Source organism: Argiope bruennichi, chromosome 1 (assembly GCF_947563725.1).
Source record: "Argiope bruennichi chromosome 1, qqArgBrue1.1, whole genome shotgun sequence".
Taxonomy (NCBI): Eukaryota; Metazoa; Arthropoda; class Arachnida; order Araneae; family Araneidae; genus Argiope; species Argiope bruennichi.
In genome coordinates, this window is record NC_079151.1 from 5761057 (window position 1) to 5775653 (window position 14597).

The 14597-nt window shown below is 47.7% G+C and overlaps 1 protein-coding gene across 1 annotated transcript; it reads left to right on the top strand.

Moving 5' to 3' along the window:
* Positions 1-4603: 4603 nt before the first annotated feature.
* Positions 4604-14202, top strand: LOC129972023 (platelet binding protein GspB-like). The gene has a single exon (XM_056086007.1). It carries the CDS (start codon positions 4629-4631, stop codon positions 14115-14117), a length of 9489 nt encoding a protein of 3162 aa, XP_055941982.1. The 5' UTR covers positions 4604-4628; the 3' UTR covers positions 14118-14202.
* The last annotated feature ends 395 nt before the right edge of the window (positions 14203-14597 follow it).

Here is a 14597-nt window from a genome sequence, read left to right on the forward strand (position 1 = left end):
GAATTAACTCATATGGAACTTAATCGTTAAAAAAGGAATGAGATTGGGGCACTTCGATTCTTAGCACCCACTTTTGACGGTTGCTTAAAAAGTTGCCACTACGGTTGATAAACTAGAAATTTTACCGTTAGGAATATTCTTCCAAATTCAAAGAAAATATAAATTCTTACAGTTTGTTAATAATCCACCAAATTACGAATTCTCAGAAAAAATTCGACCCATAAACTATTCCAAATGAAACCTGAATAAAAATAAACGATATGTCTTAAGGGAATTGACATAAAGTAAATCTACAAATAATCATATAATTCGCCGGGTGTTTTTTTTTTGTGTGTGTTTTTATTTATATCACTTTTTATGGGAAAATGTTTTTCTTAAACATGTTTGAAACTTCATAATGTGCTACACATTTAGCTCGTACTAAATCAAATAGTGCTTTTAATTAAAGTTATAACTAAATGCTTCCAAGAGCAAGCAAAATGATACTTTTATACATAAAATAAAGTCGACTGAATTGTAATAGTAATTTAGCACCTCGAATCAAATGGCGGTCACTGAGCTCTAGGTTCTCCTACAATGCAAATGAGTTAGTTACTCGGTTATTTGTGAAAGAATGCAGTTACATTCCACTCAAGTTGACTGTGCCTATGAAAGTACGAGGCATGATTTATTGGAGCGAATAATCAAAAGTAAAACTTTTCAAGAGTAATGGATGATGTTCAGAACTGCTTTGACTGGGAGTGAAACAACAAGAGCTATCGAATCATGCTATGCTGCTGCGATTATAATCAACGAGAAAAAGGAATTCAGAGAGGAAGGATACAGTTTCTTTTTGGTCTTTCACTTCTGATAATATCACAGTTCATCAAGGCATCACAAAATACATTGACTGAGTCTGGAAGAACTTTTCGGCAAATCTGCTCTCCAGAATTATCCTGATTTCAAATCTCTGATCAAATAACGTGCTGGAAAGCGCCAGAATGACGAAATGATTCGAACAGAAACTGCTGCATTGACAGGAAACTTTTATGACATTTTACGAAAGTGCTCTCGTCATATAATTTTTAGAAGCTTGATTTCCAAACCAGTGAGGAAATGGAGTAATAAAAGATGGATGCCAAGCAAAGACATTAATGAGAATACATTTGACATTTTAATGTTAAGATTTTATCCCAGCTTTCAATCTTTTCTAGGGCAATATATCAAAAAAAAAATGCTTAGGTAAAAATGCTTTTATCAACAGCACATTTTAATAATTACAGCACTAAATATTTAATTGATTAATAGTTCTCCAAAACTGCTGAAATTATTCTATATAGCATTCACGCATTATGATGACAGTTCTCTTTTGTACAAAATCAATCATTGCAACTCGCATTTATTTGTAATATACCAAAAATTTAGCCAATCCATCACGATTTTTCAATTAAAATAATTTTTTTCCATTCATTATATTATATGCATGTAGTCACTGGCAACAATTACTGTTTGCCATTGATTGATATCACTGGAAACAATTAAGCTATTTTGGGACAGATCTCGTCATTTTGAACTGCGGTCAGGACGACTTCTTATCTGGTACTCAACTCTCCAAGCTTCTCTGCCACACCACCAGGACAGCAATATGTCCACGGTATTGGATGCGGGTGAGATGGACACGTATACATGACAGCATTTTAATCGAATCGGCTTTTGAGCACAAAGCCATCTGTCCCCGAGACCGAAATTTTACTACTGGCATCTATTTTCCCTTCAACTCACTTTCATCCTCATAGCACCATGTCTTTCTTTTAAGGTTAGAAAAGGAAATGCTACATTTCCAGAAAATCTGCCTTCACCACAAAATTGAAACTTTTTTTTTTTACAACATGCGAAAAACTCAAAATAATAAAAACAATCTTCAATATTCATAATTTATTAAGAAAAAAAAAAAAGACTGGCGCAATTTTGAAAGGTTTATTCGAACGAAAAAAATTGTACTGCCGTTTCAATCTCTATATCAGCATATAAAATATTACTGAACTGAATATACCAATTTGAAATATATTTCTTTCTGATAATATGTAAATTCATTAATACATTAACAAATTGTTACACTATCAACTTTGTCATCACTTTTTAATATGACAGAAATTTTTCATTAAAAATCTGAAGATCTTAACCTCAAACACGAACGAAAATATCTAGCACATATTGTCTTTCTATAATCGACGATAATAATACGAGATCGAGGTGACTTTGTGATGTGATTCTTGGTTCGAAACCTGACTCGATTAAGATCTGTTGACCTGGTACCGATGAAATTCGACATCGTCAGAAGAGCGGCTTTCCTTTGATGTTGTACTGAAGTTTGGAGAGGGAGTACCTGCTTAGGTGTTATCCTCGTCTTTGTCAAAATTACGAAGTTCAATCCAAAATAAACAACGTGTCTCTATAAAAGATGACGTTAACGTAACTAAACTCTAAAATGTGCGTTTCGCCAAACAGCCCCTCATGAAATAAGGTGCTTCCAGGAAGAAAGGGGGGGGGGGAGGAATTACTACATGTTAATAAGTGTTCATTCGGCAATATTCTGACGATCCTACTACTTGATATCTGCTGGAGAACTGACAGATAATATAATTTTTAAAAAAGGTTTGAAAAAAAATTGTATAATTAGTTAGACAATTAGTTACCAAGCCGGCGCTTTCTATTATTTAACTTACTTGTAAAATTTTAAAGAAAACATTTAAAACTAATTAAAAGGCATGAGCACAAAAACACTGATTAATATTCTTTTTAAATATTTTTGCATTCATTTCCAAATTTTACTATAACTAATCTTTATTAATTGGTTTATGCAAAAACAAACAAAAAAAAATGTTTTGATTCACTTCGTAATTGGTAATAGTAAGAAGCTCAGTTTGCTGTTTTTTTAAAGATTTGAGGAGAAAACAGAAAATTTCATTTTTAATTTTCTAAAATTTTATTACATTTCTAAAACTAATTTTTTCTTTAGAATATCCGTTTGTCCTAAATCTACCATTATGAATTTTATATTCAGTCTGTACTTCTAATAAATCTAAATGTGTGTGTGTGCGTGTATGTGTTGGCGCTCTACAGGCCAGACCGTTTGATCTACAGCTACTAAATTTGGCACATGTATACCTTGGAAGTCGGGAATGTGTACCTCGGAGCGATTTTTTTGAATTAAAATGTTTAATTAAATTTTGGTTAATTTTTTAATGAATTTTTAGAGAAATATTTTAACCATAATTTTCAACAATTTATTTTGCACAAAATAAAAATAGCATTTAACTTATATGAGCATGTTACGTCTGCATGAGAAAATTTAAGCTTTTATCAAGGAGTTGCCATTCCATTGAAGAAAAAACTCAAATTAAAAAATAATTTAAATATTACTGCAAACCTAGAAAAGTGTCATTTTCAGCACATGTCTATATGAAATGAAATAAATAAAAAATAAAATATCTTCTACAAAAAAAAAAAAAAAAAGACTAAGTGCTCTATGATCTTTTACAATATCTACATTATTAATTCAATAAATCAGCTTTATTTAAGGCAAACAGGATTTTATATATCCTTTTAATTCAGGCCCGACGGCAAATTTGTCAATCTTTAATAACAGAAATACATGTGTCCTGTTAAATTTGTCTAAATAAAGTAAATAATTATATTTTCTGTAACTCGAGCCAACAAATGTTTTTATGAGTTACAACTTTTAAATTTTTAAGCAAATCTTCTGCCCTCTGAATCATAATTAACAAAATATTCTACAGTGCTAATATTTCAAATAAAACGAGTTGTACTGCAATTACGTAAATCAGACTCATTTGTAAAAAATTGAATATCACTATTCTATTTAAAATCACTTCTCAAAGATGATGCCGCAATCAGCCCTCAGGGTTTCTCAAGACTGATTGGCCTAAGATTAGGAAAATGTTGATTGTTTTAAGGTACTCTATTCAAACCTCATAAGTCGATCAGATTCTATAGGAGAAAATAGAAATGTTCATTTATTTATATAAAATTTGAAGTTTCGAGACTATTTCGCAGAATTCAATTCCTTAGGACGAAAGGACTGTGAAAAATTCATAACTTCATTCATTCATAACTTTTGAAGTATATTTATAGATCGAAACAAAATAAAATATTGTTAATTGCGTCAATTAAAACAAAAATATTGTTATTCATGTCATTTTAAGTAAAATTAATAAAAAATCCATAATATAAAAACGAAAGATAACATTAAAAACAAATAAAATGAAAAAATGTAAAAAACAAACAAATTCTGTTAAAATGGGTAGGGCATAAAAATTAACATCTCCACAGGTAATGTATCCAAACAATGTCAAAATGTTAAACATAGAAGATTTCTAAAAGATTTCAAATTCAAACAAACAAAACATTAAAATGCAGATTTATAGAACTCACTAAACAATGAGCAATCATCATTTCGAAACAAAAGCTTCTAAGTAAAACAACCTTTAAAGCTAAATATCCGCAAACGTGTCAACTGAATCGCACCTGACAGGTGATAAAGATGTGTCAAGCGCGATTAGAGTGCTATAAAAGATTCGGTTCTAAACAGACAGATCACAGTTGGTGAACCATCTGAGAAAGCAACAATGGTTTGGCTCACTAGCATAGCGTTCCTCGTAGGCTTTCTGGGAGCAGTGTCGTCTCAGTCAGTTGCAGTTACCGCCGTTCCTTCAGTCTTCAGCAGTCCAAATTTGGCCAGCGGCTTCCTTCAATGTCTCACATTTGGAATCGGAAATTCCCCCGCATTTCCTACTCAAGAACAACAAGACTTGGATGCCATTGCTCAGGTGATACTCAATGCTGTTTCAAGCAACACTGGCGCTACAGCATCGGCCAGAGCTCAAGCTTTAAGTACAGCGCTTGCATCTTCTCTGACAGATCTGCTCATTGCAGAGTCGGCAGAAAGCAATTACAGCAATCAGTTGTCTGAACTAACAGGAATTCTCTCCGACTGTTTTATCCAAACTACTGGATCGGACAACCCAGCATTTGTGTCCAGAATTCAATCTCTCATTTCAGTGCTTTCCCAGAATGCAGATACAAATATAATTTCCTCAGCAGGGATACCTTCAGTGTCAGGAAGAAGGGGAGCTGGTGGATTAGGATTCGATAACACCGCAAGACAGTCCGCAAGCAGCGCTGCCTCGCAGGCAAGTGCATCTTCATTCGCACAAGCATCCTCTGCTTCCCTTGCAGCCTCAAGCGCTTTCTCCAGTGCCTTCTCCTCGGCAAATTCCCTCTCAGCTCTCGGCAACGTAGCTTATCAATTAGGATTCAACGTAGCTAATACTCTCGGTATCGGCAATGCTCCAGGCCTCGGTAATGCCCTATCTCAAGCTGTCTCTTCAGTAGGCGTAGGAGCCAGTTCCAGCGCGTACGCTAATGCCGTTTCCAATGCAGTTGGACAGTTCTTAGCCGGCCAGGGCGTTTTGAACGCTGGCAATGCAGGTTCCCTTGCCTCCTCCTTTGCCAATGCCCTCTCAGCATCCGCAGCATCCGTCGCATCCTCTGCAGCTGCGCAATCAGCATCCCAGAGTCAAGCAGCTGCCGCGGCATTCAGTCGAGCGGCGTCGCAGAGTGCCAGCCAGAGTGCTGCCCGATCAGGTGCTCAGAGCTCTTCCACCACCACCACCACATCCACCTCCGGAAGTCAAGCCGCCAGCCAGTCCGCAAGCAGCGCTGCCGCGCAAGCAAGTGCCTCTTCATTCGCACAAGCATCCTCTGCTTCCCTTGCAGCCTCAAGCGCTTTCTCCAGTGCCTTCTCCTCGGCCAATTCCCTCTCAGCTCTCGGCAACGTAGGTTATCAATTAGGCTTCAACGTAGCTAATACTCTCGGTATCGGCAATGCTCCAGGCCTCGGTAATGCCCTATCTCAAGCTGTCTCTTCAGTAGGCGTAGGAGCCAGTTCCAGCGCGTACGCTAATGCCGTTTCCAATGCAGTTGGACAGTTCTTAGCCGGCCAGGGCGTTTTGAACGCTGGCAATGCAGGTTCCCTTGCCTCCTCCTTTGCCAATGCCCTCTCAGCATCCGCAGCATCCGTCGCATCCTCTGCAGCTGCGCAATCAGCATCCCAGAGTCAAGCAGCTGCCGCGGCATTCAGTCGAGCGGCGTCGCAGAGTGCCAGCCAGAGTGCTGCCCGATCAGGTGCTCAGAGCTCTTCCACCACCACCACCACATCCACCTCCGGAAGTCAAGCCGCCAGCCAGTCCGCAAGCAGCGCTGCCGCGCAAGCAAGTGCCTCTTCATTCGCACAAGCATCCTCTGCTTCCCTTGCAGCCTCAAGCGCTTTCTCCAGTGCCTTCTCCTCGGCCAATTCCCTCTCAGCTCTCGGCAACGTAGGTTATCAATTAGGCTTCAACGTAGCTAATACTCTCGGTATCGGCAATGCTCCAGGCCTCGGTAATGCCTTATCTCAAGCTGTTTCTTCAGTCGGCGTTGGAGCCAGTTCCAGCGCGTACGCTAATGCCGTTTCCAATGCAGTTGGGCAATTCTTAGCCGGCCAGGGCGTTCTGAACGCTGGCAATGCAGGTTCCCTTGCCTCCACCTTTGCCAATGCCCTCTCAGCGTCCGCAGCATCCGTCGCGTCCTCTGCAGCTGCGCAATCAGCATTCCAGGGTCAAGCAGCTGCCTCGGCATTTAGTCGAGCGGCGTCTCAGAGAGCCAGCCAGAGTGCTGCCCGATCAGGTGCTCAGAGCTCTTCCTACACCACCACCACATCCACCTCCGGAAGTCAAGCCGCCAGCCAGTCCGCAAGCAGCGCTGCCGCGCAAGCAAGTGCCTCTTCATTCGCACAAGCATCCTCTGCTTCCCTTGCAGCCTCAAGCGCTTTCTCCAGTGCCTTCTCCTCGGCCAATTCCCTCTCAGCTCTCGGCAACGTAGGTTATCAATTAGGCTTCAACGTAGCTAATACTCTCGGTATCGGCAATGCTCCAGGCCTCGGTAATGCCCTATCTCAAGCTGTCTCTTCAGTAGGCGTAGGAGCCAGTTCCAGCGCGTACGCTAATGCCGTTTCCAATGCAGTTGGACAGTTCTTAGCCGGCCAGGGCGTTTTGAACGCTGGCAATGCAGGTTCCCTTGCCTCCTCCTTTGCCAATGCCCTCTCAGCATCCGCAGCATCCGTCGCATCCTCTGCAGCTGCGCAATCAGCATCCCAGAGTCAAGCAGCTGCCGCGGCATTCAGTCGAGCGGCGTCGCAGAGTGCCAGCCAGAGTGCTGCCCGATCAGGTGCTCAGAGCTCTTCCACCACCACCACCACATCCACCTCCGGAAGTCAAGCCGCCAGCCAGTCCGCAAGCAGCGCTGCTGCGCAAGCAAGTGCCTCTTCATTCGCACAAGCATCCTCTGCTTCCCTTGCAGCCTCAAGCGCTTTCTCCAGTGCCTTCTCCTCGGCCAATTCCCTCTCAGCTCTCGGCAACGTAGGTTATCAATTAGGCTTCAACGTAGCTAATACTCTCGGTATCGGCAATGCTCCAGGCCTCGGTAATGCCCTATCTCAAGCTGTCTCTTCAGTAGGCGTAGGAGCCAGTTCCAGCGCGTACGCTAATGCCGTTTCCAATGCAGTTGGACAGTTCTTAGCCGGCCAGGGCGTTTTGAACGCTGGCAATGCAGGTTCCCTTGCCTCCTCCTTTGCCAATGCCCTCTCAGCATCCGCAGCATCCGTCGCATCCTCTGCAGCTGCGCAATCAGCATCCCAGAGTCAAGCAGCTGCCGCGGCATTCAGTCGAGCGGCGTCGCAGAGTGCCAGCCAGAGTGGTGCCCGATCAGGTGCTCAGAGCTCTTCCACCACCACCACCACATCCACCTCCGGAAGTCAAGCCGCCAGCCAGTCCGCAAGCAGCGCTGCCGCGCAAGCAAGTGCCTCTTCATTCGCACAAGCATCCTCTGCTTCCCTTGCAGCCTCAAGCGCTTTCTCCAGTGCCTTCTTCTCGGCCAATTCCCTCTCAGCTCTCGGCAACGTAGGTTATCAATTAGGCTTCAACGTAGCTAATACTCTCGGTATCGGCAATGCTCCAGGCCTCGGTAATGCCCTATCTCAAGCTGTCTCTTCAGTAGGCGTAGGAGCCAGTTCCAGCGCGTACGCTAATGCCGTTTCCAATGCAGTTGGACAGTTCTTAGCCGGCCAGGGCGTTTTGAACGCTGGCAATGCAGGTTCCCTTGCCTCCTCCTTTGCCAATGCCCTCTCAGCATCCGCAGCATCCGTCGCATCCTCTGCAGCTGCGCAATCAGCATCCCAGAGTCAAGCAGCTGCCGCGGCATTCAGTCGAGCGGCGTCGCAGAGTGCCAGCCAGAGTGCTGCCCGATCAGGTGCTCAGAGCTCTTCCACCACCACCACCACATCCACCTCCGGAAGTCAAGCCGCCAGCCAGTCCGCAAGCAGCGCTGCCGCGCAAGCAAGTGCCTCTTCATTCGCACAAGCATCCTCTGCTTCCCTTGCAGCCTCAAGCGCTTTCTCCAGTGCCTTCTCCTCGGCCAATTCCCTCTCAGCTCTCGGCAACGTAGGTTATCAATTAGGCTTCAACGTAGCTAATACTCTCGGTATCGGCAATGCTCCAGGCCTCGGTAATGCCCTATCTCAAGCTGTCTCTTCAGTAGGCGTAGGAGCCAGTTCCAGCGCGTACGCTAATGCCGTTTCCAATGCAGTTGGGCAATTCTTAGCCGGCCAGGGCGTTCTGAACATTGGCAATGCAGGTTCCCTTGCCTCCTCCTTTGCCAATGCCCTCTCAGCCTCCGCAGCATCCGTCGCATCCTCTGCAGCTGCACAATCAGCATCCCAGAGTCAAGCAGCTGCCTCGGCATTCAGTCGAGCGGCGTCGCAGAGTGCCAGCCGGAGTGCTGCCCGATCAGGTGCTCAGAGCTCTTCCACCACCACCACCACATCCACCTCCGGAAGTCAAGCCGCCAGCCAGTCCGCAAGCAGCGCTGCCGCGCAAGCAAGTGCCTCTTCATTCGCACAAGCATCCTCTGCTTCCCTTGCAGCCTCAAGCGCTTTCTCCAGTGCCTTCTCCTCGGCCAATTCCCTCTCAGCTCTCGGCAACGTAGGTTATCAATTAGGCTTCAACGTAGCTAATACTCTCGGTATCGGCAATGCTCCAGGCCTCGGTAATGCCCTATCTCAAGCTGTCTCTTCAGTAGGCGTAGGAGCCAGTTCCAGCGCGTACGCTAATGCCGTTTCCAATGCAGTTGGGCAATTCTTAGCCGGCCAGGGCGTTCTGAACATTGGCAATGCAGGTTCCCTTGCCTCCTCCTTTGCCAATGCCCTCTCAGCCTCCGCAGCATCCGTCGCATCCTCTGCAGCTGCACAATCAGCATCCCAGAGTCAAGCAGCTGCCTCGGCATTCAGTCGAGCGGCGTCGCAGAGTGCCAGCCGGAGTGCTGCCCGATCAGGTGCTCAGAGCTCTTCCACCACCACCACCACATCCACCTCCGGAAGTCAAGCCGCCAGCCAGTCCGCAAGCAGCGCTGCCGCGCAAGCAAGTGCCTCTTCATTCGCACAAGCATCCTCTGCTTCCCTTGCAGCCTCAAGCGCTTTCTCCAGTGCCTTCTCCTCGGCCAATTCCCTCTCAGCTCTCGGCAACGTAGGTTATCAATTAGGCTTCAACGTAGCTAATACTCTCGGTATCGGCAATGCTCCAGGCCTCGGTAATGCCCTATCTCAAGCTGTCTCTTCAGTAGGCGTAGGAGCCAGTTCCAGCGCGTACGCTAATGCCGTTTCCAATGCAGTTGGGCAATTCTTAGCCGGCCAGGGCGTTCTGAACATTGGCAATGCAGGTTCCCTTGCCTCCTCCTTTGCCAATGCCCTCTCAGCCTCCGCAGCATCCGTCGCATCCTCTGCAGCTGCACAATCAGCATCCCAGAGTCAAGCAGCTGCCTCGGCATTCAGTCGAGCGGCGTCGCAGAGTGCCAGCCGGAGTGCTGCCCGATCAGGTGCTCAGAGCTCTTCCACCACCACCACCACATCCACCTCCGGAAGTCAAGCCGCCAGCCAGTCCGCAAGCAGCGCTGCCGCGCAAGCAAGTGCCTCTTCATTCGCACAAGCATCCTCTGCTTCCCTTGCAGCCTCAAGCGCTTTCTCCAGTGCCTTCTCCTCGGCCAATTCCCTCTCAGCTCTCGGCAACGTAGGTTATCAATTAGGCTTCAACGTAGCTAATACTCTCGGTATCGGCAATGCTCCAGGCCTCGGTAATGCCCTATCTCAAGCTGTCTCTTCAGTAGGCGTAGGAGCCAGTTCCAGCGCGTACGCTAATGCCGTTTCCAATGCAGTTGGGCAATTCTTAGCCGGCCAGGGCGTTCTGAACATTGGCAATGCAGGTTCCCTTGCCTCCTCCTTTGCCAATGCCCTCTCAGCCTCCGCAGCATCCGTCGCATCCTCTGCAGCTGCACAATCAGCATCCCAGAGTCAAGCAGCTGCCTCGGCATTCAGTCGAGCGGCGTCGCAGAGTGCCAGCCGGAGTGCTGCCCGATCAGGTGCTCAGAGCTCTTCCACCACCACCACCACATCCACCTCCGGAAGTCAAGCCGCCAGCCAGTCCGCAAGCAGCGCTGCCGCGCAAGCAAGTGCCTCTTCATTCGCACAAGCATCCTCTGCTTCCCTTGCAGCCTCAAGCGCTTTCTCCAGTGCCTTCTCCTCGGCCAATTCCCTCTCAGCTCTCGGCAACGTAGGTTATCAATTAGGCTTCAACGTAGCTAATACTCTCGGTATCGGCAACGCTCCAGGCCTCGGTAATGCCTTATCTCAAGCTGTGTCTTCAGTCGGCGTTGGAGCCAGTTCCAGCGCGTACGCTAATGCCGTTTCCAATGCAGTTGGGCAATTCTTAGCCGGCCAGGGCGTTCTGAACGCTGGCAATGCAGGTTCCCTTGCCTCCACCTTTGCCAATGCACTCTCAGCTTCCGCAGCATCCGTCGCGTCCTCTGCAGCTGCGAAATCAGCATTCCAGAGTCAAGCAGCTGCCTCGGCATTCAGTCGAGCGGCGTCGCAGAGCGCCAGCCAGAGTGCTGCCCGATCAGGTGCTCAGAGCTCTTCCACCACCACCACCACATCCACCTCCGGAAGTCAAGCCGCCAGCCAGTCCGCAAGCAGCGCTGCCGCGCAAGCAAGTGCCTCTTCATTCGCACAAGCATCCTCTGCTTCCCTTGCAGCCTCAAGCGCTTTCTCCAGTGCCTTCTCCTCGGCCAATTCCCTCTCAGCTCTCGGCAACGTAGGTTATCAATTAGGCTTCAACGTAGCTAATACTCTCGGTATCGGCAACGCTCCAGGCCTCGGTAATGCCTTATCTCAAGCTGTGTCTTCAGTCGGCGTTGGAGCCAGTTCCAGCGCGTATGCTAATGCCGTTTCCAACGCAGTTGGACAATTCTTAGCCGGTCAGGGCGTCTTGAACGCTGGCAATGCAGGTTCCCTTGCCTCCTCCTTTGCCAATGCCCTCTCAGCATCCGCAGCATCCGTCGCATCCTCTGCAGCTGCGCAATCAGCATTCCAGAGTCAAGCAGCTGCCTCGGCATTCAGTCGAGCGGCGTCGCAGAGTGCCAGCCAGAGTGCTGCCCGATCAGGTGCTCAGAGCTCTTCCACTACCACTACCACATCCACCTCCGGAAGTCAAGCCGCCAGCCAGTCCGCAAGCAGCGCTGCCGCTCAAGCAAGTGCCTCTTCATTCGCACAAGCATCATCTGCTTCCCTTGCAGCCTCAAGCGCTTTCTCCAGTGCCTTGTCCTCGGCCAATTCCCTCTCAGCTCTCGGCAACGTAGGTTATCAATTAGGCTTCAACGTAGCTAATACTCTCGGTATCGGCAACGCTCCAGGCCTCGGTAATGCCTTATCTCAAGCTGTGTCTTCAGTCGGCGTTGGAGCCAGTTCCAGCGCGTATGCTAATGCCGTTTCCAACGCAGTTGGACAATTCTTAGCCGGTCAGGGCGTCTTGAACGCTGGCAATGCAGGTTCCCTTGCCTCCTCCTTTGCCAATGCCCTCTCAGCATCCGCAGCATCCGTCGCATCCTCTGCAGCTGCGCAATCAGCATCCCAGAGTCAAGCAGCTGCCTCGGCATTCAGTCGAGCTTCGTCGCAGAGTGCCAGCCGGGGTGCTGCCCGATCAGGTGCTCAGAGCTCTTCCACCACCACCACCACATCCACCTCCGGAAGTCAAGCCGCCAGCCAGTCCGCAAGCAGCGCTGCCGCGCAAGCAAGTGCCTCTTCATTCGCACAAGCATCCTCTGCTTCCCTTGCAGCCTCAAGCGCTTTCTCCAGTGCCTTCTCCTCGGCCAATTCCCTCTCAGCTCTCGGCAACGTAGGTTATCAATTAGGCTTCAACGTAGCTAATACTCTCGGTATCGGCAACGCTCCAGGCCTCGGTAATGCCTTATCTCAAGCTGTGTCTTCAGTCGGCGTTGGAGCCAGTTCCCGCGCGTACGCTAATGCCGTTTCCAATGCAGTTGGGCAATTCTTAGCCGGCCAGGGCGTTCTGAACGCTGGCAATGCAGGTTCCCTTGCCTCCACCTTTGCCAATGCACTCTCAGCGTCCGCAGCATCCGTCGCGTCCTCTGCAGCTGCGCAATCAGCATTCCAGGGTCAAGCAGCTGCCTCGGCATTCAGTCGAGCGGCGTCTCAGAGAGCCAGCCAGAGTGCTGCCCGATCTGGTGCTCAGAGCTCTTCCACCACCACCACCACATCCACCTCCGGAAGTCAAGCCGCCAGCCAGTCCGCAAGCAGCGTTGCCTCGCAAGCAAGTGCCTCTTCATTCGCACAAGCATCCTCTGCTTCCCTTGCAGCCTCAAGTGCTTTCTCCAGTGCCTTCTCCTCGGCCAATTCCCTCTCAGCTCTCGGCAACGTAGGTTATCAATTAGGCTTCAACGTAGCTAATACTCTCGGTATCGGCAACGCCCGAGGCCTCGGTAATGCCTTATCTCAAGCTGTGTCTTCAGTCGGTGTTGGAGCCAGTTCCAGCACGTACGCTAATGCCGTTTCCAATGCAGTTGGACAGTTCTTAGCCGGCCAGGGCGTTTTGAACGCTGGCAATGCAGGTTCTCTTGCCTCCTCCTTTGCCAATGCCCTCTCAGCATCCGCAGCATCCGTCGCATCCTCTGCAGCTGCGCAATCAGCATTCCAGAGTCAAGCAGCTGCCTCGGCATTCAGTCGAGCGGCGTCGCAGAGTGCCAGCCAGAGTGCTGCCCGATCAGGTGCTCAGAGCTCTTCCACTACCACTACCACATCCACCTCCGGAAGTCAAGCCGCCAGCCAGTCCGCAAGCAGCGCTGCCGCTCAAGCAAGTGCCTCTTCATTCGCACAAGCATCCTCTGCTTCCCTTGCAGCCTCAAGCGCTTTCTCCAGTGCCTTGTCCTCGGCCAATTCCCTCTCAGCTCTCGGCAACGTAGGTTATCAATTAGGCTTCAACGTAGCTAATACTCTCGGTATCGGAAACGCTCCAGGCCTCGGTAATGCCTTATCGCAAGCTGTGTCTTCAGTCGGCGTTGGAGCCAGTTCCAGCGCGTACGCTAATGCCGTTTCCAATGCAGTTGGACAATTCTTAGCCGGCCAGGGCGTTCTGAACGCTGGCAATGCAGGTTCCCTTGCCTCCTCCTTTGCCAATGCTCTGTCAAATTCCGCTCTTTCAGTTGGCAGTCGCGTCAGTTCTCCTTCTTATGGCGCCCTAAGTCCTATTGCAGCTGGTCCCAATTTTATTTCCACTGGCCTTAATGTCGGTGGGGCTTCGGTCGGCGGGCCTTTTGACTCCCTTAGTCAATCGTTGCCCACGAGCCTTCAAACTGCTTTAGCTCCTATTGTTTCTTCTTCAGGCTTAGGCTCATCTGCTGCCACTGCCAGGGTGAGTAGTTTAGCCAACTCCTTTGCTTCTGCGATTTCTTCATCTGGAGGTTCCCTCAGTGTTCCAACCTTCTTGAATCTTATTTCATCCGTTGGGGCCCAAGTTAGTAGTAGCAGTTCTTTGAGTTCCTTGGAAGTTACAAACGAAGTTTTACTTGAAGCTATTGCGGCGCTCTTGCAAGTTATCAACGGAGGTTCAATAACATCAGTTGATCTTAGATACGTTCCGAATGCTCAGCAGGATTTGGTGAACGCTTTATCTGGTTAGATTATCTTTTTGTTCAGATTATATTCTGTTCGATATGAAGTAACTTTTGTAAACAACATTGTTTCTAATAAAGTTTGCAACTTTATTTCGTCTGTTGTTCTTGTGTGTTTCCATACAATGTAATTGAATAAGTAAATTTTAAGATGGATTGGATTTTTATTGTATTCATAGATGAGAAGACTAAATGTTGTTTTTTTCAGTGTTTATCAAAGCATCGAATTATAAATTATATAACGCGTTGTAGTACTGTTTAGTTTCTTTAATTTAAAGCTCCATAAAATAATTTTCAAATTTAGGAAACTTTAACCCGTCGGAGTGCTTAGAAATGAATTTCGCTATAGGCAGCCACCGTGATGGTCCTGCTTATCAAAATGAAAACTTTTGGAGCCAAATTTTGTGCTCTCCAAAGAAATTGCAGCGGATCGATGTCTGGTAATTCCTAAATGCTTTCAGAATAGATTCCGACCTACTTAGCACTAG